This window comes from Saccostrea echinata, unplaced genomic scaffold (assembly GCF_033153115.1).
Source record: "Saccostrea echinata isolate AGI-Se365-2 ecotype Australia unplaced genomic scaffold, CSIRO_AGI_Sech_v1 ptg000001l, whole genome shotgun sequence".
NCBI classification, from domain to species: domain Eukaryota; kingdom Metazoa; phylum Mollusca; class Bivalvia; order Ostreida; family Ostreidae; genus Saccostrea; species Saccostrea echinata.
Window position 1 is genome coordinate 8,068,418 of NW_026889750.1, and position 24,083 is coordinate 8,092,500.

At 33.3% G+C, this 24,083-nt stretch overlaps 5 protein-coding genes and 2 long non-coding RNA genes across 9 annotated transcripts in view; 3 read left to right on the forward strand and 4 right to left on the reverse strand.

Moving 5' to 3' along the window:
* Window positions 1-1,083: 1,083 nt before the first annotated feature.
* The window catches only part of LOC133184452 (adenylate cyclase CyaB-like), a 48,713-nt gene continuing 25,713 nt past the window's right edge, over window positions 1,084-24,083 (forward strand). The window contains exon 1 of one of the 2 annotated variants that reach the window (XM_061319539.1): window positions 1,084-1,162. The gene's annotated coding sequence lies outside the window, so the exon portion shown is untranslated. The remainder of the gene's footprint in view (window positions 1,163-24,083) is intronic. The other variant, XM_061319556.1, reaches the window with a different exon arrangement.
* Window positions 6,282-7,259, reverse strand: LOC133184143 (uncharacterized). Its single transcript, XR_009720797.1, has 3 exons — window positions 7,191-7,259; window positions 6,975-7,072; window positions 6,282-6,787 (listed from the first exon to the last, which is right to left on the reverse strand). It is a non-coding gene; the product is annotated as an uncharacterized LOC133184143 (long non-coding RNA).
* LOC133184189 (DNA polymerase III PolC-type-like) lies at window positions 8,198-9,264 on the reverse strand. Its single transcript, XM_061319156.1, has 2 exons — window positions 9,113-9,264; window positions 8,198-9,026 (listed from the first exon to the last, which is right to left on the reverse strand). The coding sequence occupies exons 1-2, from the start codon at window positions 9,237-9,239 to the stop codon at window positions 8,236-8,238; spliced, it is 918 nt and encodes a 305-aa protein (XP_061175140.1). The 5' UTR covers window positions 9,240-9,264; the 3' UTR covers window positions 8,198-8,235.
* LOC133182150 (uncharacterized) lies at window positions 10,869-12,052 on the reverse strand. Its single transcript, XM_061316883.1, has 3 exons — window positions 11,899-12,052; window positions 11,341-11,721; window positions 10,869-11,228 (listed from the first exon to the last, which is right to left on the reverse strand). Exons 1-3 carry the CDS (start codon window positions 12,050-12,052, stop codon window positions 11,047-11,049), a joined length of 717 nt encoding a protein of 238 aa, XP_061172867.1. The 3' UTR covers window positions 10,869-11,046.
* Window positions 13,212-14,776, forward strand: LOC133184262 (uncharacterized). 2 transcript variants are annotated; one of them, XR_009720805.1, is made up of 3 exons: window positions 13,212-13,349; window positions 13,472-13,551; window positions 13,921-14,776. It is a non-coding gene; the product is annotated as an uncharacterized LOC133184262 (long non-coding RNA). The 2 variants fall into 2 exon arrangements; XR_009720808.1 differs by lacking the exon at window positions 13,212-13,349 and having other exon boundaries at window positions 13,459-13,551.
* LOC133184333 (ATP-dependent DNA helicase RecQ-like) lies at window positions 17,830-20,258 on the forward strand. Its single transcript, XM_061319404.1, has 3 exons — window positions 17,830-18,296; window positions 18,907-19,060; window positions 19,171-20,258. The coding sequence occupies exons 1-3, from the start codon at window positions 18,014-18,016 to the stop codon at window positions 20,078-20,080; spliced, it is 1,347 nt and encodes a 448-aa protein (XP_061175388.1). The 5' UTR covers window positions 17,830-18,013; the 3' UTR covers window positions 20,081-20,258.
* Window positions 21,011-24,083, reverse strand: part of LOC133182159 (uncharacterized) — a 5,087-nt gene continuing 2,014 nt past the window's right edge. The window contains exons 4-7 of the mRNA XM_061316894.1: window positions 23,417-24,083; window positions 22,621-22,742; window positions 22,301-22,516; window positions 21,011-22,084 (exon numbers count right to left, since the gene is read on the reverse strand). The exon at window positions 23,417-24,083 is cut by the window's right edge and continues 128 nt beyond it. Coding sequence (XP_061172878.1) covers window positions 21,289-22,084; window positions 22,301-22,516; window positions 22,621-22,742; window positions 23,417-24,083 — 1,801 coding nt within the window. The 3' untranslated portion in view covers window positions 21,011-21,288. The remainder of the gene's footprint in view (window positions 22,085-22,300; window positions 22,517-22,620; window positions 22,743-23,416) is intronic.

Genomic DNA, 24,083 nt, shown 5'->3' on the forward strand with positions numbered 1-24,083 from the left:
AGAGCCAAATTTAAGCAAACTTGCCACAAAGTATCCTTGGGTGAAGGGGATTCAATTTTGTTATATATAATTTAATTAAGAAGTGGTGAAAATTTTGGTGGGGACACTCCAATATTTTAAAAAACTTCCAAAGAATGACCACTGGGTCAGAAGGGATGAAACTTGTATGAAAGCTTCCTGACAAATTGTAGATTCAAGTTTGTTCAAATCATTGTTCCTTGGGGTAGGGCAGGTCCTAGAAGGGGATCGAAGATTTACATGGGAGTATATGTATTTAGGAAAAAAGTTTTAAAAGTCTTGTTTTTCAAGAAAAGCAGGATCATGATTAGTCATGGCAATATGCATGTGTTCCCAGTTAGTGTAAATTCAAGTTTGTTCAACTCATGGCCCCCAGGGGTAGGTTGGGGCCACAATAGGACAGTAAAATGTGGGAATATGCAGGAAGAAATTTAAAAGAACCTTTTCCTCAATAACAGCAGGGTCATGATTATAGCCATGTCAATGTACATGTATCCTCAGTATAAATTCAAGTTTGTTAAGCCATGGTTCCTGGGGGTAAGGTGGGGGCACAAAAGGCATCAAATATTTTAATTACATGGGATTATATGTTTAAAAAAAATGGATAAAAAAACAGCAATGCCATGATTTATAAGTGATATTATATGTTAGAATCATCAGGTTAGTGCAAATTCAGATTATTCAAATCATAAGGAGTACTATGAGATGAAAGTTTTATATGGCAATATATGGGGGGGGGGGGGGGGGGAGTCTTAAAATCTTTTCAAGAACAGCAGGGCCATGTTTAGTTTCAATGCAAGTATATCTTTCTTTTTCTTTTTTTTTAATCATACAAATAATTTTCTAAATTGTACAAAGGCTTTTAAAAATCGTACAAACGATATTCTGAGTTGTACAACGATTTTCTAAATCGTAAAATTGATTTTATTTACTTTTTTCCCTACAAAAATTGAAATTGCATGTACTGTATAGGAACATGTAGATGCGAAACAACTAAGTATGGGATAGCCAATGAAAAAATTGTAACTCTTTAGAATTGGAGGCAAACTTCTCATAAAAAGGAGGGAAAACTCCGAAATATCGTCGCATTGTTGACAAATTGACAAAACAAGCCAGTCCTCTATCTCGGTTGATGACAACACAGGTAAATAATGCAGAATATGTTATGTGATCTTAAATTAACCTACCGAACAAACTGTATGTGATAATAATCATTCTTAAACATGATCCAGATATACATGTATTCCTGATTTGCAGCATCATGATATCACTCATATGGCTATAGGACAATATTATTTTTCTTCCAAGTGACAATATTTTTACTTTGATTTTACCTAAGTTGCTTTTATTTGAATCTTCACTACATGAACATAAAATTAATTAATACTCTCTCTGGGGGGTTTAGATTAATAATTATAACTTACATACAGTGTCCAAAGATGAAACTATTTTGGTTGTATACATGTATCTGTTTGAGAGCTGGACTCTTGATTTTCAACTTATTATGTGGTCCCTTGTGTAGTTGAACTTGTACATGTGTTTTCAGTTACTAAACTGCTGATTTTCATAAGGCTCAAAAAAGTTTCAAAGTAGCTGAAAATCTCAATTTTTCAAACTTTTCCCACTGTAGCCATGGCAACCAAGACACATAGCAACCAAATTGAACCAGGGGTTTCAGATATTTTTGAAATTAACAATATTTAACCCCCCTCCCCCCCACCAAAAAAAAAAAATTTAGTAGATGATGGCATTATATTTGACCTTTGATCTCTAATATGACATTGACCTTTACTCAAAGCATGGAGACTCCTCATACTTAGTTCTAAATATCAGTTCTCTACTACAAAGTAATCAAAGCTACATTAAATTTATTTAATAACAGATGGTTAAATCACCTGTAGATGACTAACGCATTCTAAATATAGACTCCAAGATTTCAAGTAAATGCATATGGGATGTCTCAATTTTGACACATGTTCTCATAGTGGGTTAGTTTGTATCATTAAACAACAGCATCCTATCAACCTTATTATATATATCTATCTTTAACTTTTTTAGAATCCTACACTCTTTAAACATTTGTAATTAAATATACCATGACTACTTAAGAGTTTTTCCGTGAGTAATAATAGAACTTTTTTTTCAAATTAAGATACCTAGTAAGTCCCACCTCATCAGGGTACATATCAATAAATAATATATTGCAGTTCATTTGATTTGAGTTCTGATCTAATAATCAGTTCATTTATGTTCTTATGTTTACTAGCCTGTATAGGACAGTAAGAGTTGTTGTGAATAAGTCTTTACATATTTCATCCTGACTATACATGTATAATTCCAGTAAGTCTGATATCTTTCTTCAGTCCTTTTATATAAGACATTTTTCTTCAATCCTTTTATACATGTTATACTTTGTGACCATAAAGTTGGGTATGGCAATTTATTATTTTTAGGTATATATAAGTATGGTTCAATTCAATATTGTTGATTTATTATATAGCTAATAAATATTCAATGATAAGAAAACTACTAAAAGTCTACAGAATTTTAGCATTCAATATCTTGGTGTTTTATTGGACGCTGAGTTTGTATTACGTATATGAGTATGCCCGAAACATTCTGAATATGAGCGTTCAATATCTAATGCCCTGTTGTAAGCAAAAAATGTCGTCTGGTCAATCTCTCAAAGGCAAATTTATGATAGGTAGTGGCAGCTAGGTAAGATGTTTTAAAAATTAAAATATTAATCATTTAGTACATATTAGCCTCAATAAAACCAAAATAAGCCTATCATAATGCTTGGTTATATAGGGTCATTGGAATGATGCGATATTGAGCACTTACAGGATCGACAATAATTTAAATGCCGATACTGAATATTCTTATTAATTTTAGTTATTTAATTGAAATAATTAATATAAATCAATGGGAGATGTTTTAGCTATATAATAAAGGAGTTATTGAACTTATATTGGTGAATATTGGCACTCGTTGGCTGTACAAATGCACTTGTGCACTCGTGCATTTGTACAGCCAAATTGTGCCAATATTCACCAATATAAATTCAATAACCCTATAATATTCTTTCTAAATGGTTTTAAAATCTTTAAAATTGATTTAAAGTACAGCTTCCCGAGAAGTCTAGTGTATTTTTTAAGCGCTAAGTGTAGCGCAAAGCGCCTACTGTCATCGTAAATCTACTTCCGTTCGCGATCCAGCGCCACTAAGCAAGTTAGATAACTCCACTGGATTTTCTAAAAATATGCAACTGGAAATCCCTGACTCTCTTTTGGCTATTTTAGTGTAATACTGAGTTATGTGCAGTTCTAATAATAGGAGTCAATTAGTAAGATAAAGATATGGATGTACATTGTACGAAAATCCACTGTTTGTAGATAAGGGCGGTTCTTGTCATGCTTATCTCTATAATACATTGTAGTTCATTTAAAATCATGTCGGCATTCATCACTTGTGTACCATGTAGCTAACAATTGCTGCATCTATGGCGCAAATACTTAATTAAAAACGGTTTATTATAAGCCATGTACATGTAATGTAGTGATTGAATAAGTACATATATTTAAAACTCAGATGAGATTTTAATAAGTAATTAAAACTCAGGCTGGAATCAAGTTATTTAGTAGAAAATTTCGCATAAAATTGATTTACAATGTACTTACATATGTACGTTCTATATAACTTACATCCATATAAACTATTATTTCTTCTTCTAAACCCTTATTTCAGGCAATGTAACTAAAAATAAGTCTTCCTATTATCACCCTTGAACCATGCAGAGAGCTATCAATGAAGTTGATTTTCGCACCTCAGGTGGCAGGGGATAGTTTCGTACTAAAGACTTGGTCAAATTTCTTAAAAAATTGAGATATCCCCTGTTTGATGTGATATTTTATGTAGAAAAATGATTAGAATAATTATGGGACACATTTGCAGTGCAGCAGAGTGCTTGCTGAAAAAAATGATGTGCAACATGTAGGTGTCACTATGACGCTTATCATATACAGAGTTGTAAATGCGAAACTAAGACACGTGGTCAGTTGCAGAGGAAATTCAGCTAAAAAGCAGTAGGCCTTAGAAGAAGGTGTGTATCTCAGAGGGAAGGTGAATGGCCCCATATCAATTGGTGAATTTTTATTAGGGCTTGCATTGATTTACAGACTACTGGGTGTTTTATCCTGCTCGCTCGGGCCTGGGGGTGGGTTGTGTGGGTGTGAATGAGGCCCAGATCTTGGAAAAACAAGCCAAAATTTGGGGAGTCCCCAGGTGCATTTTTGGTACATGTGCACTCTAATAGGCAGATTACATGTAATTTGTTGACATAATTTGTGAGCCATGGGCATATGAAGTGTAATTGATTAGCCCCTGGAAAACTGTCCCCATGTACATGTTTTTATGGATGGCATGTATATGTGTACCCCCTCGGCACATGTTTGGCATTAAAAAAAACTATCCTCTGCCACCTTCAAGAAAACACCAATTTTCAGAAATATGTAATTTAGTCCAATTCTTCTCTAAATAAGTTTATTGATGTATGCCATTTTCAAAACTCACCATATTTCTTTTATTTGACACTTATTCATTTAGGTAGAGAGACCTAAACACAAGGGGGGTAAACCTTTCCCAGTACACATTTTCAAAGAGTTTGAAGCATCAGCATAACAAATCTTAACAGAGTAAGGCAATTTTTTTCTGAGAAAAATTTGTTTGAAAATAATAGTTTGGGCACTGTCGCATATATTTTATCAAATTTTGATGCAATTACTTAGTATTAATTAAAATTAAAGGGGCTTAATTATTGCGATATCACTGAAATTACATAAATTTACACTTTTTTACATGTATTTCTTTAAATATCATTATTTTGAAAAAAGAATGAGTCAGTATGCAAAAATATCAGTTCACAGAACCACATTTATTCAAAGAATTGCTGTGTTTTAATTTTTTTTTTCAAATTAAACCCATTTTACTATTGATGATTACATAAAAAAATACCCCCCTCCCCTTCATTTTCCCCCTCATTTGTCTTCTATAATGTGATAGAACTTAAACTTTTCATTATTTTCATATAGATTATATATTTTTCTTTAAATTATAACAAAACAGATGGTCTTTTTGCATATTTACTGAACAAAATATCAAAAATATGTACATTTTCATGTAATTATTGGATTCTACTAAGCACCTGAAATTTACTCACAAATGCCAAGTAAGGACAGGATGATCACTTTAAATATTCAGGGGAATCAAATGCATGTATTTGATCATTCAGATATGTTGAAATTGAATGAAATATACTCAGAAAAAGGACAGTCAGGAAAATCAGATTTCCACAGTATATTTTCAATAGAATCAGGTAATGGTTGGAGGGGTAGGGTAGATAACTGCAATTTCCAGGATACTTCTTCTTGAACCTTTGATGCAAGAGGGGTTTTTGTATATTACAATAAATATCCTGAAAAATAGATTAGGTTTTCTTTTTGCAAACAAGCTATAGATGTATAAATTCAAGCAATTAAGAGGTAAAATGGGATTTCTCAAAACAACAAAAATAGGAGAGTATGTGTTACATGTGAGTACATTTCATCAAGGCATGCAATTCTTATTGAATTTTTTTTATATGTAGCTGCATTTGAAATTGATCAAAGTTACCATTAAACACTGTTTTGATAAGAAATAGTTTCTTTTGGATTGTAGGAGTTGGTCATTTTAGAAGTAACACAAAGAATATGGGGTTAAGGTGGTTGACCGACAATTGGTGGGGTCACTTATTTGCCTCTAACTTTTTTATTTTTCATTGAAATAAGACATATTTAGTATATTTTTACTCAGAATTGATTGCACTTTCTAAATATGGAAAGTTATTTTAATTGAAAAGCAAACTTTGAAAGTTAAAGGTGGCAGGGGATAGTTTCGTACTAAAGACCCGGTCAAATTTCTTAAAAAATTGAGAACCTGTACGAAATTGTACGCCTGGTAATAACACGTAAACCAGGCGTCATGCTCTGCAAAAACCAGGCGGATTTTGACTCAATACCATATAAGTAAACCAGGCGTCAAATGAGACGGAAACCAGGCGTAAAAAGAGGCGTAATATGCAAATTTTACGCCTCTTCAATAGACCAGGCGTAAAGGATCGTACCGTCCAGGCGTAAAAATGTCCAGGCGTACAATACACAATGATATATACAAAATACATTACATGTTTTGAAAACTAAGTATTTATTTTATCAAAACATCCATATCTTAGTATCAATTTATATAACATTCAAAGGCAGTTTTTCTTAACATTTTGATGGACAACAAAATGTCATTCAAATAAACTTTACATTAATAAATCTTCCCATTTAAGGAAAATTCAAAATTTGTATTATACAAAAATTATAAATTATCTTGAAAATACAGTGTACCAATCTCTGATGACTTTGTATTACAGCAGAGATGCTTATAATGAATTCATGGTTATAGTGATTTTCATTTCCTTAAATTTTAGAATATTGCTGTGAACTTAATGGATATAATGAACTACGCCTAATCAAAATTGTTCATTCATTGTACTTCGCAATAAGTGTGTTTTACATTAGCTTATCTTGTATCGTGCACTGAGCTCTTCTTAGCATTCTCATATTTTTCTTTCCCATGTTCCTTTTTAAATTTTTGTCCTGCAATGAGACTTGCTCTGTGATGGCATTGTTCAGTTCTTGGTTCACTTTTTTTCCTTCATTTTCTCCACACCACTAAAGGGCATAACCTGAAGGAAAATTGTAGCCATGCTTTAATGTAGGTCTGAAATCACATGCATTATGTCCAACAAGATCAGTATTTACAATTAGAGAAAAAAAAATTGTTGTATTACATAATGGGTTGACAGGAAAACAAACAGACAGACCAAACACTATATATCCCCAGTCCTTCAATTGGGGGCATGAAAATCTTACCCCTTCAGATATTCCAGGGGGTGAAATATCCTGGTCATTCTCCCTTGGTTTTTCTGAAGAAGGAGGATTTGGACACAGGAAGCCTGCTTCTTGATTATCTGGATGATAGGAATAGAAATATATTACAGCCGTGCATATAGTTAAATATATCAAATATTGAATGTGTATTTTACAAATACTTTATTTAGGTTTTTATTTTTTTTATTATTATCTAACCTCAACACAATCCTCCATGGGATGAAATGCTAATATCTACTACTACTACCAATGAAAGAATGTTGGTAGTAAAGTGTTTTCTCAAGGGAGAAGTTTTGTGACTTGGTATCTTCTTTTCCTTGGGACTTAGCTCCTGTTTCTTCTCTCTTGTATCCTCAGTGTTTTTTTCTTCTTATTTGGGATAAACTCTTCATCATGTTCCTTAATTTCTTTTATTTTGTCTGTTGGAGCCCTTGTTCTCTTCCCATTTGCTTTCTCTGTGTTTAGATTGAGAAATTAAACAGTCTCTCTGGAATATCTTTTGCTTTCTCCTGCAAGTTTCCCAATAATTTGCTGCATGCCGAATAGCAAACTTTGTTAGTTCCTCTTCATCATCTACAAATACACACACATATAACAAAATTATCACCAAGAAATGTGAGCTTTGTGTAGCATATCTGAGCTTGACCCCCCCCCCCCCCCCTTTTAAGAAACACAAAACAGACCCCTTGTAAGTCAGTAGGAAGGAACGAATACAAGAAAGTTATTAATATATATATATATATATATATATATATATATATATATATATATATATATATATATATTGATTGGGTATGAAAAGTTTCCGATCCACCTATGCATTGTAGCAACCCATTAAGGTCATACGCAACGTACATTACCTGTTGGTAGTTTTTCAAGAAATTCTTAACTTAAAATGAAGGCCCCCTAAGATGTTCTTAGGCAAAAAATCGGAATATATTACCAGGGGTTTTGAAAAGATAACATATGATGAAAATTTGGCGTTTTTCTATGCAAAATATACCAAAATCCTCAAACGTAATTTTAGCTGGTATTTCTTCCAAATTTTTTTTTACAAGAGTACTACAGCAATAGATGATGAAACTCTAGAGTTTTCAGCATATGAAACCAGCCTTTTTTCTTGGATTTTTGTTAAAAATCTAATTTGCATAGTTGTTTGTACCTGAGTTACCTCTCTTTGAAGAAAGAAATGCAATACACCCATACATACAACAGAAAGCACTGAAAGTTGTTGTACATGCATTTATGTTTTCATATTCATAAAATGATTCTGAAGAGACTGAATAATTTTTGAATTTCCTGTCACTCTTGGTTTTCCTCCTGTTTTTTCTGATAGCAGAGATCTTACCCCGTTTTCTTTGTCTCTCTGGTAAGCTAATAAAATGTGCTGGAAATGAAGACCTGTTTCAGCAATTTTGTTTACAGTAAACTTGGATAAAATCTTATTATCAATAAGATTTTGCAATGATTGCATGTTTCTCATTTTCATCATCAAAAAATTCAAATTATTTACAACAAATTCTGTAGAAAAACTATGCTTCATCATAATCTGACATGAAACTGACAAAGACAATAAAAGAGTTTGTAAGGCCAAGGCATCAGATTTGGCATCATGAGCATCATAATGAGTCACACACAGGTCCTTCAGCAAGTCCACTTGTTTATAACTCTTGCGGCCTGGGTAAAGTTCTCTAAATAGAGATAATGTGTCCACAAACCCACTTATGTGTTCTGACGCACTAATACCGATGGAACTCGACACATGCACTAGAACTCTAGAGTCAAACTTGGCATTATGAGCCACAAGCAATACTTTCCCAAATTTTCCAAGCCAGTGTATAAAATTGTTCACTGCATCTGGTGTCCTCATACACTGAACTTCATGTCCATTTTTGTACATGCAACCATTCTGTGTAGCAATACCAGACACAGCTGTGGCAGAAGCAGAAATTGGTTGAGTCAATGGCAAAACATACTGACAAAACACATCATCATTGACAGAGGCCCCGATCTGTGTTATTTCACAATCGTCACCTGCAAAACAAAATTCAATCCATGAGAATAGTAAAATAAATGACAGAAATTTCAATTTGAGTTATTTTTGTAAAACTGATAATTACCTAAACCAGTAGTTTCTAAGTCAAAATATACAAATGTGTATTGACCCTCAGTAATAGGAGTAGGTACAGGTTTGCTGAGAGGTGGAGGTATTTCCTTGATGCTGTTTGGATCAGTATTGTTGTTCATATCTGTGTCTGGTTCGTATGTTCTTCCTTCCCTTACTTCTGCTGACTCTTGTGATTTATGCTGGTCCATCTTTTTCTGTGCCCTTTTTTTCTTGTAAGTACTTGTATCTTCAGTTTCTTTAGTTCTCTTCCTTTTCAAGTCTATTTTTCTGGCTTTTGAAGAAGTAATTTCACCTGGGGATAATAGCAAGACCTCATTGACCTACAATGAAATTCAATGAAATGAAATATAATTGATTTGAAACTTTACAATTGCTTTTATGAAATAATAAATGAATATACAAGTTTTATACCTCTGTAACATAATGATGACCCAAATTTTTTTGGGCAATTGCAGCTGCAACACGGAAATCATTGCTTTCTGATCCTGAATAAAAGTTTTGTTTTGGAGTCTTGCTAGCAATGGTATTGTTAAGGCTTTCATTAGGTTGTGTACTGCCCAGGTCTACTAGTTTATCTGCCTGTGATATGTATAAGCTGAGTAGAGATGTCAAGTCACTCTTTAGATCTTGATTGTTCAGATATCTGTGATAAGGTAATTGCCAAGGTTTGTATGTTAGTGGTGAAGCTAAATATTTACACCAGGATTCACAGAAACTGTGATCACCAAAAACATGTCTTCCAATTGCCTCTAAGTTTTTCTTCATACCCGAGGGATCATTCTCATTTTGGGAAATGCAATATTTGAAACATTTTGACAGATGTTGAATTGTCTTACTATTCAATTCTTTGTAGTTTTTAGATTTTTTCAACTCGTATAGCTTATTTGTAAATTGTTTTAGAGTATGATTTCTATCACATTGCTTCTTTAGGGCCGGATTTACTTCAGCTCTAGCTCTCGCAACTGTTGTGGAATCGTTATCCATAATTATGTTTCCAACATGAATGTTGCTATCCTGAAGTTCCTTCATCATACCTGTTATGATAATATTCTAACATGAACAATAGAAAAAATCAAAATGATGTTCGCTGACTCATACAATCATGTGAGAAAATTTTGCTGTGTTTTTACATTTACATTGATCATGTTGATATTTTGTATAATACCAAGCATATCAGACTTTATACAAAAAACACTATACAATTATTTTACCTATACACATGTCTGGTTCCATTGCCTTAGAACTACCTGACCAATTCTTCCTGCAGTCATGTTCAGGGATATCTTTTTTTGTCCTCTCTGCCCTTTCACACACTCTGCAGAACTTGTTTCTTGTTGCATAGGCGATGCATTTTCCCGTCTCTTTACCTATCATTGCAGCATGTCCTACAATTGAGATGATTTTATTTGATTTTGATCATGGTCTTATGGCATAACAATAGATATATAATACTTGGGTTTTTACACATCCATTCTTCAAAGTCATTCCAATATACATATATGTTATGAAAAAATCTTTATATATATATCTGCAAATTACTAATTCTTCAAACCTGACAAACTTGAATAAGATCGCCCTGAACCTCTTTTCTGCCATCCTCCATCGAAAGACACTGAAAAGTCATCATTGCTGCAAAATCAAAAATGAAATGAAAGAAATAATGTTTCAGATTGTAAATTGAAAAAATAAATAAAATAAAAATAAATTATTCAAGAAATAAATGCACAATATTTTGATGAATACTGCATGCATTACTGATAATTACAGTTCTCATATTTATATAGCCAGAGATATTTTATTATTTGCCTAGCAATAGTTTATTAACAAAATTATATACACCATTTCCTTTCAAATGTGTGGGTCATAACAAAGAAATATGAGGACAGAATCTATCAAACACTGGTCCTGTACAAAGATTTATTAGTATTACCCAAATGATTCCTGCTCTGCATTAGCAAACTCTTTACAACTTTTTTTGGCAACATCTTCAACTGCTCGACCAACTTGTCTTTCAGAGGTTTTCAAAGAGGTCTTTGATAGTGGTGGGATGTTCAGTACACTTAGGAGCATAGATAATTTTTTCTCGCCAATGCCTGCATGGAGCATCCCTGCAATGTAATAAAAATTCTCAAGATACCATAATAAATATAACTGTATTCTAAGATGATACTTTGATCATATGAAGATGAATGATAAAGTCAGTATTCAATAATTACAAACCTAGTGCAACTTTTGTGTTCACATCAAATGCTCGTATCCCATTATTGTCCGAGCGAGAATGGCGTTTTCCTGTGGGAACATAGTTTACTGTGGTACAGAAATTACACTTGATATGTAATAAGGAACCTAGTCCATATCTCTGTTCACCACAAATGTCTCTCAAATTCAAAGATTGTTTACATTTACAACAACCCTCTATAAGTTTATTCACAATAAATTCCAATTCAACAATTCTTCTTCCTGTGTTCCACTGTATGACATGTGATGTATCTTCGTCATCAATAAGCACTGGAACTACTTCCTCTTCACAGTCTCCGTGTATTGATAGATCGTAGGCATAGTTATGCTCCAAAATGTGGATTGGATTTGGGAAATCATCATCTGTCATAAATTTACCACAAATAACCAAGGACATAAAAGAATGAGCGACACAAAGATATCTAAATGCTTAAGAGTGTTTTCTTAAACTTCAATCAATGAAGTATTTAGCCCTTCTTTGTTGTTTACTTATACGTCTATTATACGATATTTGCAAGTACACAAATCAAGATAACTTACTTGGAATAGGCAGTGGATCGTCAGGATCAGCTTGAGAATTTGTAGAAGGGACCTCAACTGCTACATTCTTCTGCCTATTACATTTAATCGATGTTATTTTACTTTGTTTTCCTTTGGAGATAAATCGCCCTCCTTTGTCGCGAATTTTCTCCATCATAAACAAAGATATCCTAAAACTATCTCTACGTACGAAAGAGCTCTCAAGGGACGTAATCGAAAGTAAAAATCGAACCCAATTCGGGAAATATTACGGAATCATTATTGGAACTCTTTATTTCTAGGAGATAGAAAAAATAAAGTAAAAACTACGTTGCGTCTGTCCTTAAACATCACCTTAACCATGTTAACATGGTCAGCTTATCAGAAAGTGCACTCTATTTGTTATCAGGACAGCTTTTGATTAAAATTACTGTAATTATTTTGTCTAGTAAAATTTTTAAGACAGCCACCGCGCCGTGTGGCAAATTTATAATTCATACCATCATACCATGTTGTGATCCATGCGACTTTATATTTCCCTCATCTTGAACCCGACTTTAAAAAAAAAAGGTGGAAAATGTCTCGTATATTTTTTGTTTTGTATATATTTTTTCGAAATGATAAATACTAAAAATGATAATTATGCGATAGAAAGATAATTTAAAAAAAAATCATGGAGTATACAACAGCAGTAGTTTACAAATACGACAGGTCTCCAAGCGTAAACAAACACGCATGCTACATGTAATCTAATCATTAACCATGTTAACAGAATGATTTTAAAAGCACATTTCTTAAATTTTTATAGATAATACTATATGGTATCTGGGTCAAACTGCAATCCTCATCGAAGTATTTTCACTTTCAAGTAAAACCAAGTTGTCAGAAACAAGTAGAAATCGGCAGGGCAATGTTTCTTTCAAAGCAACAGAATTTGAAATGACCATGCGGGCGGGATTTTGATAGCGTGGGATATCAAGTTTCTGCAGCCCCGGTTCGAAGATGCTCTACTGTTGAGGTTCACGACGGGATCGATACAAAAGCTATTACAAACTTTTCCCCAAAAACGTCTCTCAAAATAATAAAATGCGTTCTTTTAGTATTAATTTGTCGAATTTTTTTTTTTAAATGCAAAATCAATATGTAGATCAATAAATTTCACTGAGATCATTTTGTAAGGCGATTCCCCTTGGCCTCTGAGAAAACACCTTAGTTTACAGTTGTTCTCGGCACATTGGAAAATCATGGAATAACCAAACAAAATAAAGAAGGTTACTTACGGAAAGCGTTTGTAAAATTTAGCAAATTTCAGCTGAAGTTAATTTATAGAACGATGGAGATTTAAAATATGAGATGCATTACAAGGTACAGAATTTGTGATCGAAATGTGTAAATTTGCCGAGACATAAATAACAAGAACAGGAATCATTGATTGCGAGAAAACCGTAGAAGATTCTAGGAAACTGATATCGGTAAGTATTTTACAGTTGGTTTTTTTTTTTTTTTTTTTTTTTTTTTTTTTTTTTTTTAAAGATCGACCTACATATATCGGGATCGACAATCAATTTAATAGAATGTTACTTCCGTTTTACAGATTGCAACCCGAATTATCTCGGAACTAAATCGACTCTGAAGTTAGAAGACGAAGGCGCAGAAATAATCATCATGAGCGAGGTAGGTCACCTTAAATAACATTGTTTTGTTTTGTTTGTATCACTTTACTATTAGATTACAAATTATATACTTCTTGCAAATTGCAGGGACCCAGATTAGATCCCTGCTACTTGATCAGCTGTTGATAATCATACAGTACATGTAAAGCAAGAGAAAAAAAATACGAATGAGTTCTCATCGATTTTTTTTTTCTCAATACGTTTAAAGAAAATTAATTATTTTTTTGTACATATTGATTAGCTTGTAACAATACAACCTACACACCAATTTCTGGTTTTTAAAAATATATATATTTTAGTCGATTAAATTAATGTTCACTTGCATGCATTTGATTAACTGGGTAATAGTAGTGTTTTATTCTTGAATTAGATGTCTGACCATGAAGAGTCTGTGCTGGACCATTTGATGAGTAACATGACAACATTTAAGAAACAAAGAACCCCAACTGCCAAAAAGATACATAAAATTTAGTGATGAGGATTTTTCTGATAATGAAGAGGAAGTATTCTCTTTTCTGATTTATCTGATGAAGAGGAATACATTTTGGATGATATCACTGAAGAAATTGCAATGTTACGGAGCATGATGATCAAGACTTCCAACTTCTTTCTTTGCTCTGTAACATCCGTATTTCAATAAGAGTATTCATGTTAGTGCTTGCTGTGATTTGCACCAATAATAGATGATGAATCCAACAACTTTTGAACATAATTTCAGATGTGATGCTAGCAGAACACATTTTATATACCATTTGACATATATGCATTTAACAGTTGTCCAAAAAAAAACAAAAAACTAAGGAACCTTTGTGACGGTGCTTACCACTTTCATTGTCATCGTTGTTTAGGGGCCAATAAAATGTTGATTGTGTCATCTGTCTAAAGAAATTTTGTCAAACACCATTCAAGAAACCAAAAACTTCTTTCTGGAAATACCTGTTATAAATCTACTCCACAATCCATTATTTTTCAAGATGGATTTTTTAAAGCAAAATGCAAGAGTGGTTTAACAGAAATATAGCTGGTGGAACTTATAAGGACATCTGTGATGGGACTGTAATTTCAGCTAGAAATTATCTTAGCTCAACAATGATGTTGGGAAGGACAAACACAAATGCTGAAATATTTATCTTAAAGTTTTCTAATCTATAAAGTATTTCACTGTAAATATTGCCAATGGATTTATTGTTAACAAAAGAAAAGTGAAATATAATGTTTTGCCTACATTGTACCTTTTCTATTTTTTTTCTAAGACCAACATTACGCCTCACCAATTTTTCTAAGTCCAACATTACGCCTCACCAATTTTTCTAAGTCCAACATTACGCCTTACCAGTTTTACTAAGTTCAGCATTACGCCTGATACAAGAATTACGCCTGGCCCAAGAGGCGGAAAATGACACGTATTCCGTGTGTGCAAAGAGCAGGAATACGTGTCCTGCTCATGTACGCCTGGTAAAGACACGTAATTCTGAATTCCGTCTAGAAACCAGCTGGTTTCCATGTCTCATCCAGCTGGTTTACGCCTCACTTGTTCGTACGGGATATCCCCTGTTTGATGTGATATTTTATGTAGAAAAATGATTAGAATAATTATGGGACACATTTGCAGTGCAGCAGAGTGCTTGCTGAAAAAAATGATGTGCAACATGTAGGTGTCACTATGACGCTTATCATATACAGAGTTGTAAATGCGAAACTAAGACACGTGGTCAGTTGCAGAGGAAATTCAGCTAAAAAGCAGTAGGCCTTAGAAGAAGGTGTGTATCTCAGAGGGAAGGTGAATGGCCCCATATCAATTGGTGAATTTTTATTAGGGCTTGCATTGATTTACAGACTACTGGGTGTTTTATCCTGCTCGCTCGGGCCTGGGGGTGGGTTGTGTGGGTGTGAATGAGGCCCAGATCTTGGAAAAACAAGCCAAAATTTGGGGAGTCCCCAGGTGCATTTTTGGTACATGTGCACTCTAATAGGCAGATTACATGTAATTTGTTGACATAATTTGTGAGCCATGGGCATATGAAGTGTAATTGATTAGCCCCTGGAAAACTGTCCCCATGTACATGTTTTTATGGATGGCATGTATATGTGTACCCCCTCGGCACATGTTTGGCATTAAAAAAAACTATCCTCTGCCACCTCAGTATCAATTAGTAACAGACTGGAATGCATTCATGGACTGTCTATACTTGTGTTGTACTCTGTACTTTTAATATGGGTAAAAATATGATGTAAATAATTTGTAAGGAAAGGCAGTTTGCGGCTGTACGTACATGTGAACACGTGGTGGCTTTGTTTTCAACGAATCACTCAAATAGGAAAACTAATTTCTCGGAATATTGTGCTTTAAAATTGTGTGTGCAGTGTGCAAGATATGGCGAAAAATGCAAAAAACCTTAATTAAACTTTCTTAGCAATGGACAGGAATAACGCCCATGAAATGTTAAGCAAACAGTGTAAAATTGTATTAGGAAACTAGTTTATGTAAAGATGTGTGCGTGTTGCCGATTTGACTGCTAATCAACTTAATGAGGACTACATAAAAGTAGAATAAAACAATGTTGTATGCCTTCATGAAGATTTATTAATACTTGAGATTAATATACTGTTCTTTCATGGGCTGTTGAATTATTTATCATGGAAATAACAGAAAAATTACGGGCAATTATTTTCAGTATTTATTTTCAACTAACACAACAGTCTTGTGGATATTTTTTTCCTCTAAAAAACACGTTCTGCGTGGTAGTTAAAATCATACATAAACAAGTAAAGAATGGTGTAAAGCACCAAACGTCCGTAAAAAAATACTGAAGTATTTAAAAGTATGTCAAGAATAGTCTAAAATACTTTTGGGGGTTTAATGACATATTTTTAATCCAAAGAAGAAAACTATGCAATTTTTATTTTAAACAAAGTAATATTTAGAAATCAGGTATAATTATTATGAGATCATCAGTAAAGACAAATTTTTGTTGCATATACATTATAAATCATGTATTACTATATGAAAATCAGAGATAAAAGGATAGCACTGAATGTTTTATCATCAAATGAAGAAGACAAATATAATAGGGATGGGTATCACCAAAAATTTCGTATCGTGATATATCATGATTTTTTCTAGAATATCACGATAATATCATGATATTTTTACATGCAATTTTTACAATGATTTTAAATGAATATCCTTAATTTTTCCTATAAATATGCTGGAAAAAGGTAACTTCCTTTTTTTTAAAAAAATTTTTATTTACAATATAAAGCATGTTTGGATGCTAGGATGCTTTTCTTTTACCGTTTTCAACATTTTGTAATTGTAATTTGAAAGTTAAAACAAATAAATAAATAATTTCTGGACTTAATAATTGTGTTCCTAAATACCGGTATTTTAATCTCCGTATCACGATACGTATCACACAATTAAAAATCACGATATACCGGTATACCAAAAAATCGCACATCCCTAAAATATAATATCTTAATACTCAAAATGTATGTTTACCAATTATCTCTGACAAAAGGACGTTAACTCTACGGGTACTTATTTCATTGACATAGAGTTTTGTCACATGACGTTGTTACAAACATGATGCCGATATGCTGCACAGCACGATGAATGTGAAGTGTTAAAAATGTATAATACACATCTGTAGCATGTAATATATAGTCTAAATTTTATTTATCATTAATAAATACTGGACGCTCGTAGCAATTGTGTAAATATCTTACACACTCCATTAATGTATTTCTTGTAAAATCCTTTCTACATATTCTATAAAACATAAATTTATAAATCGCTTATGAATATGAAAAAAAAGATATACTAAAAACAATTTAGTGAGAATACTAGTATTCGATATTTTTGAGATGTTTTATTCATAACTTTAATAAATAATTATGTTATCAATAAGGAAATATTTATCAACGCAATAAACTAATAACATCTTTATTTTCCGAGTGAAGTTTCTAAGATTAAAGCACAATCACTAACAGCCAATCTTCAATTTGAATCACTTGTAAACACGGAATGAATTTATTATTAAAAATTATCACCAGAACATTTTAGCTGTCAGTGTTGCACATAAATGAGAGGAATTTCAGCGACATTTTCAAGTGTTCAAAATTATTTAGAAATATACATTTTCCAGCAAATGCTTAGCTACATTTATAGTCTAAATTTTGTCGGAAAACTCGTCCGACCATCCCCCCTCCAATAAATTGCGATTTATATGCAAAGCTACGTCTTATAGACTCCTATAAGGAGACATCGTCGGAAACCCACGGTCGGTCTCGCTTCTCTTACCTCCCGTGGGACACAAGGCCGAAAATTTCGCTTGGAGGTGTGTCTCAATACCGCATTTTCATTGGTCGCAATACGATACGGTATTGCGATGTGTAACTATTAATTATCCAATAAAAATCATCGTTGCAACCCGTATGTCGGGAAGGATTTTGCAAACAATATGGAGACGTTCGAGGCGAAAGTGAAAGAAGTTTTTCAAATAAACGAGCTAAAAGACTTTCAAAGAGAGTCTTTGGCAGCGCTCTTGAAGAGAAGAGATGTTTTTCTGTCTATCAAAACCGGAGGTGGGAAAAGTATTTGCTACCAGGGCTTTCACACGGCATATAACGCTAGTTTTGACGACAACAATCCGATCTCAGTTTTGGTCGTCTCACCTCTACTTTCCATTATGCATGAACAGTGCAATTCATTGAATAGTTTAGGATTTCTTTCAGCATTTATTGGTAAGCAGATTACTTTTATACTTTTTATCGACATAAACTATATATACAGTGTAGATGATGAAACTCTTTTTGGTTACTCAATATTAAAGACAAAGACACTCTTAATTTTGTGGGCAAATTCATAAATGATAAAATGTTGTAGTAGTCGTACACTTTTATACATAGTATTCCTTTTAACTGAAATAGTACAATATTATTGTTGAAATGAGCAATGTCATTTACAAATTGTTATACTATCCATTGGCATAATTTTTTCCTTATTATTGTAATAATTTCATACTTGTCTGTTTCGGGCTCTAAATTAGAAAATAAATGTCCTGTTCTGTTCTATAATGTAATTGTATTGGCATGCATGGGCATTAGCTATGTCGATCTCGCTCACCTTTTCCCCTCTGCTATGTTATGTGATGATTCAGAACCTCTCTAACGTTCATGTTTCTGTATCTGTGTGCGTTGTAGCACTCAATACTGGTTTTTATTCGACAGGAAACATGTAAATGTTGATTTTTTTTTCTGACATTTTTATTTATTAAAAATTATATCAAAACATACATTTTCCCAGGTACATGTATTAGTATATTGTTAATTTAACTATTCCTTCGTGATATAGGTGGTGAAAACGACGATTCCATTTTAAGAAATGAAATGCAATTCATTTTCACCTCACCTGAAAGTGTGCTAAATGGAAAGTGGAGAGATTGGGTGACAAACAATTCAACCATTAGATTAATAGCTGTAGATGAAGCCCACACAGTGCTACATTGGTAAGTTTATTTATGAAGGGGAAAAACCCGGGGAAAAATGATGCATTGTTACAAACCATCAAAATTTGAGCAATTCAAACAGGGTTTAAATTATTCCCCTTATTTTTTAGGGGAGAGTCTGCGAGCGAGGAAGATCCTTTCAGACGTTGGTATGGTCGACTAGGGGAACTGCGAAGCCTTGTGGAATGTCCTGTAATTATGATGACTGCCACAGCAAATTCAGCTGCCAGAAAAGCCTTACAGAGAAAATTTTGTATGACAGACTGTTTAGAAATTATAGAGAACCCAGACAGGAACAATATTAAATTATTTTTACAGTGTGTTAAATACAACACTCCATTAGAGAATACATTCTTCTTTCTAATTCTGATGTTGAAAGAGAAAAAAGAGCTCTGTGATAGGTATCTGATTTTTTGCCCTTCTATCAGAACTTGTAGTAAATTGTACACTATGTTTAGAATTATGTTTAAAGAAAATGTTAAATTGATTGACCATATTGAAATGTATCATTCAAAAACCACAGATGATGTTAAACAATTAGTTAAAGAGGATATGTCTAAAGAAAATGGCAAAATTAGAATTCTTATTGCTACCAGTGCAGCTGGTATGGGTGTAAATTTTAAAGGAGTGAAATATACAATTAATTATGGTTGCCCCCGAGATATGGATACTTTTGTTCAGCAGTATGGCAGAGCAGGTAGAGACGGTGGCTCAGCAATGTCTTTATTGATTTACACAAAACATGATATTAAATGTATAGATGATGACATGAAATTATATGTTAAAAATGAAACCATTTGTCGCCGTGAGAATATATTGTCTTCCTATAAGAGTAAACCTGCTATGGATAGGGACATGCATATGTGTTGTGATATTTGTGATAAGAAGTGTCATGTGAAAGATTGTGAAAAATGTAGTTTAGCACAACATCCTTATTATAAAACTCAATTTCCAGCTTTTTCTTCAGATTCAAGTAGCCAGGATGATCATGACTTGTTTACAGATTCAGATTGGGAGTAAGCATTAAGATGTAATACATGTAATTCAAAGTATCCTTAAAAAATATGCACGCATACATTGCTGCATTTCATAAATCAGTCAGTATTGTATAATTTTGCAAATATATATTGTCAGCCTTTGGTGATAGACCTACTTTTTAAAAATATGTTAGGGTTCATTTAAATCTGTGATAAGATACATTTTCAGTGGGATACAGAAACTTGGGAAGAGACACCATTCCTCATTATAACTATATACTTAGATCCTCAGCATAATACCCAGGAGCAGAGATTTTCAAAGAATTAATGCATTTTCACAATATAATCATTAGAACCCCACCTCACACCAGAACCCCTGATCCAGGGGCCTTGAAATTCAAAATTCTTGACGAAGCACCATTGCTCATCATAACTATGTAATTAGATCATTGGCATTATACCCAGGAGCAGAGGAGAAGATTTTTTAAGAAATAATACATTTTCACTATATATACAACAGAGCCCTGCCTTGGCACCAGAACCCCTGACCCTGGGGCCATGAATTTCACAATTTTGATAGAGTGCTCATTGCTCATTACAATCATGCCAACACTAATTTTAGTTGTTTTGGCCCAGGGGGGCAGGGACCATGAAATTCACAAATTTTGTTTCCCTTCACCCAAAATTGGTTGAAATTGGTTAAGCGGTTTCAGAGAAGAAGCTGAAAATGTGCAAATGTTAACACACGATGCACAACTGACGAAAGCAGATAGCAATACGTCACTCGAGTGACTCAGGTGACCTAAAAAAAAGATTTATTGTCAAAATTCATTAGTATTATAAACAAACTTTTTCTGAGAGAGGAAGGATGAAGTTTAATTTAAACCCTTAATTGAAAGCACTGAAACAAGTTTTTGCTTATACTTCAAATTTATGAATCAGTTTGTACTCCTTAAACATGTTAAAAGCTTGTACATATTTTATTTGTTTTAGATATGAGGTCTATACATACATGTATATGTTCAACATGGTAAATTGTTATCAGTTTATAACATCTACACCATTACTTTTATAATGGTGTACTGATCAAGCTATACTACTGCCATTTTTACAATAAATGCTTGAACTTAAATCTGATTTTGTTTTTTTAAAAAATAAAACACAATGAGTTACTATGTCAGAACAAAACTGACAGAGTTAGATAAACAGATGGACATTGTAATTCCCATTTCATGCTTGGCCCTAATAAGTTTACATGTACAAGTCAGCAATGTTCTTTTGTTCATTTATCCATTCATGTAATTTAAGAATGTCAATTTGGTGAATTGGATCTTTAAATTTGGAGAAACTCTCCCAGCAAAGATCTGACACTGGTCCTTTGCTTCTCAAAGATTTAACCATAGTAATGATATCAACTGTTTTATCAACATCCGGCCTGTGTCTCGACGACTTCACTATTTTGGTAGTCCTCAAAAGCTGATCTTTAATGCTGTCAATGACTTGTGTAGTCATGCAAATTGTTTTTGCTGATTGAAAGGATTTATTTGCTCCTTGTGTGTTGAGTTCTCTCTTGATGTTGCGCACTTGCAGTTCTACACAGTTGTCATTAGGGATATTGTTGTAAATGCCGCCCTTCAGATTTACAGTCATATTCCACATATACTCAAATGCCTGGTCAGGTGGAAGAATAGAATTAACATATGTGAGCATTCTCCACAACCAGAGCTTATATTTTGAGTGACTTAAAGCAGAGGCATACAACCACTCAAACTTGGCATTACGCATGATGCGGTCCCCATCACCCATTTTGTATGCATCACAGGTATCACGGTAGAGAAGGGACATCCTTAGAAAGGATGTAAGTGGTTGATCGGGATCTGATAACTCTGTAATTTCATGAAAGATCCAGTTGTGCTTTTTCAATAGATGTTTCTTTAGCCAAGACTTCCTAATATATGTTTTCCCACACATTGCACAAGAGAAAGAAAGGTCTTGTTTCATGGCATCTATCTGTACATCATCAGTACTTAGATCTACCAAGTGTGATCTAAAATATCAAAATAAATGATTTTTTAGTACTAATAATTTTAGATTCATAAGTATGAAAAATGAAGACTTGTGGCAAAAATATTAAAGACTGGTGAAAACTTGACTCTATTTGATCATGATCTTTTTGCTTGGGTGAGCTTACAATTGCATCTATCCAAGGAATAGCACTCATAAAAATACAATATTTGGTTCATACAAGAAAAGGGTTTTTAACCTTATGTCTAAGAAACTTTTCCAGGAATTTAGGCCAAGTGCATTAAGAACATCTGTGGCAACATTGGTAATCCATTCCATTTTGTTGTCATTGTTCATTAATGAAAAAACAGGAGCATGTGAGGGTTGTGATGTAACTTCCTCCATGTCCATGATGTCCAAAAATGTTGACACAATGTAGGAATCTGTCACATCCTGGATGAATTGATGATGGGATCTAAAAGAAAATATAACAAGGCACACATTATTAACATTCTTTTTTATCTGTTGTTATTTTCAAATTCATATTGCAAAATACTTGACTTGGATAGTTCAACTTACCTGAAGTTATTTGTTACTTCCTTAGGCCCAGTCACTGACCGACGGTTGATAGCATTCCTCAGTTTGTATATGGAACCCTGGTCTGATGCACTGCTCTCAGTGTAAAATAGTTGAAATATTCCCTGAAAAAATATTATTGTGAAAACTGAAGAAATGGAATAGGTTTAGACTTGAGACATCTTTTAAGGGTATAAAATTAAAACTTAATCGAAAAATTCAGAATTGTCTGAAATCTACATAATTATGCAGATTATGTAATTACATGTAATTTATCAATAAATTTGCAACTTGCACCATGTACAAAAGGATTTATTTGTTAGTAAAAACTAAAACTATAAAGCAATAAAATCAAGTCATGCTAAACATAGAAAACATTGGAATGGCCTATGATGGGCTACAACTCCCAGTTTCTGAAACATATGTATACTATCTACATGTACATGATGTACTAAGATAAATTAAGGAATTGATAATATATACCAATATTTGGAGGGCAACAAGTGATAAATGAATAATACTAATGAAATTCATGCTGAAAAAATGAAAAATGCAGTTTATGACCTAGTAAAATTTCAAAGCCAAATTGATAATCTGGATGCAAAGAACATGAGCAAGTCTGCAGAGTTTCACAATATTTCCACCTATTTGTCATTGCAAAGTTAAAGATGAAAATATGTATGGCACTTCATGTATAAGTAAAATTATGAGTACTATATTATCTCTGCAAAATACTTACTCTAATTCATAAAAGCCAAAAACAACTGGAACTAAAACATTCCTGAACAGGGTGTGTTACCAATAAGAAGTTCATCTCCCTGTGAAAACCTTCTGGCCTGTGAACAAGCCCCCCAAGCATATCATAGTCTGATTTTGCATTTTGCATGGCTTCTTGAGCTGTAAATGCTCGCTCATTGGTGAGAACATCTCCACCAAAAACAACCCTGTCCGTTATTTTCTGATCTTTTTCAACAGCTTGGAAAACTAGTTTATTCACATTTTGCAAAATTGTTATCATTCCCTCTGATGAATTTTCACTAGCCTCTACTAAGTCACAATTCAGAATGACTGATTTCTGTCGAGTTTTGTCCATAAAGTCATGGGTTATGCAACCTGGCACACACTTTTGTAAGGGTTTCAGAAATTCGACAAAGGTAATAAGGACTTTAATAATATGAAATTTCATATTTTCAATCAATGTGTGCAGGTCACCTGAAGATGGTAACCATGCACTTGTTGGCAACTTCAAAATATCCCTGGTTTCTCCATTCTCTTCTGTTGATCTAGGGTGTTTATCATCTGACATGATCCTCTTCTCTTTCACCATTGTCAGAAACCAATGCAAGCTCTTTCTCTGAGACATCATTGTCATCTTAGCAGGAGTAATTGTGACATCTAAATTATCCCCTATGATTTCTATGCCATGTTTAACATCTAAGAGTCCTGGATTTTCAGGTGAAGGGTAA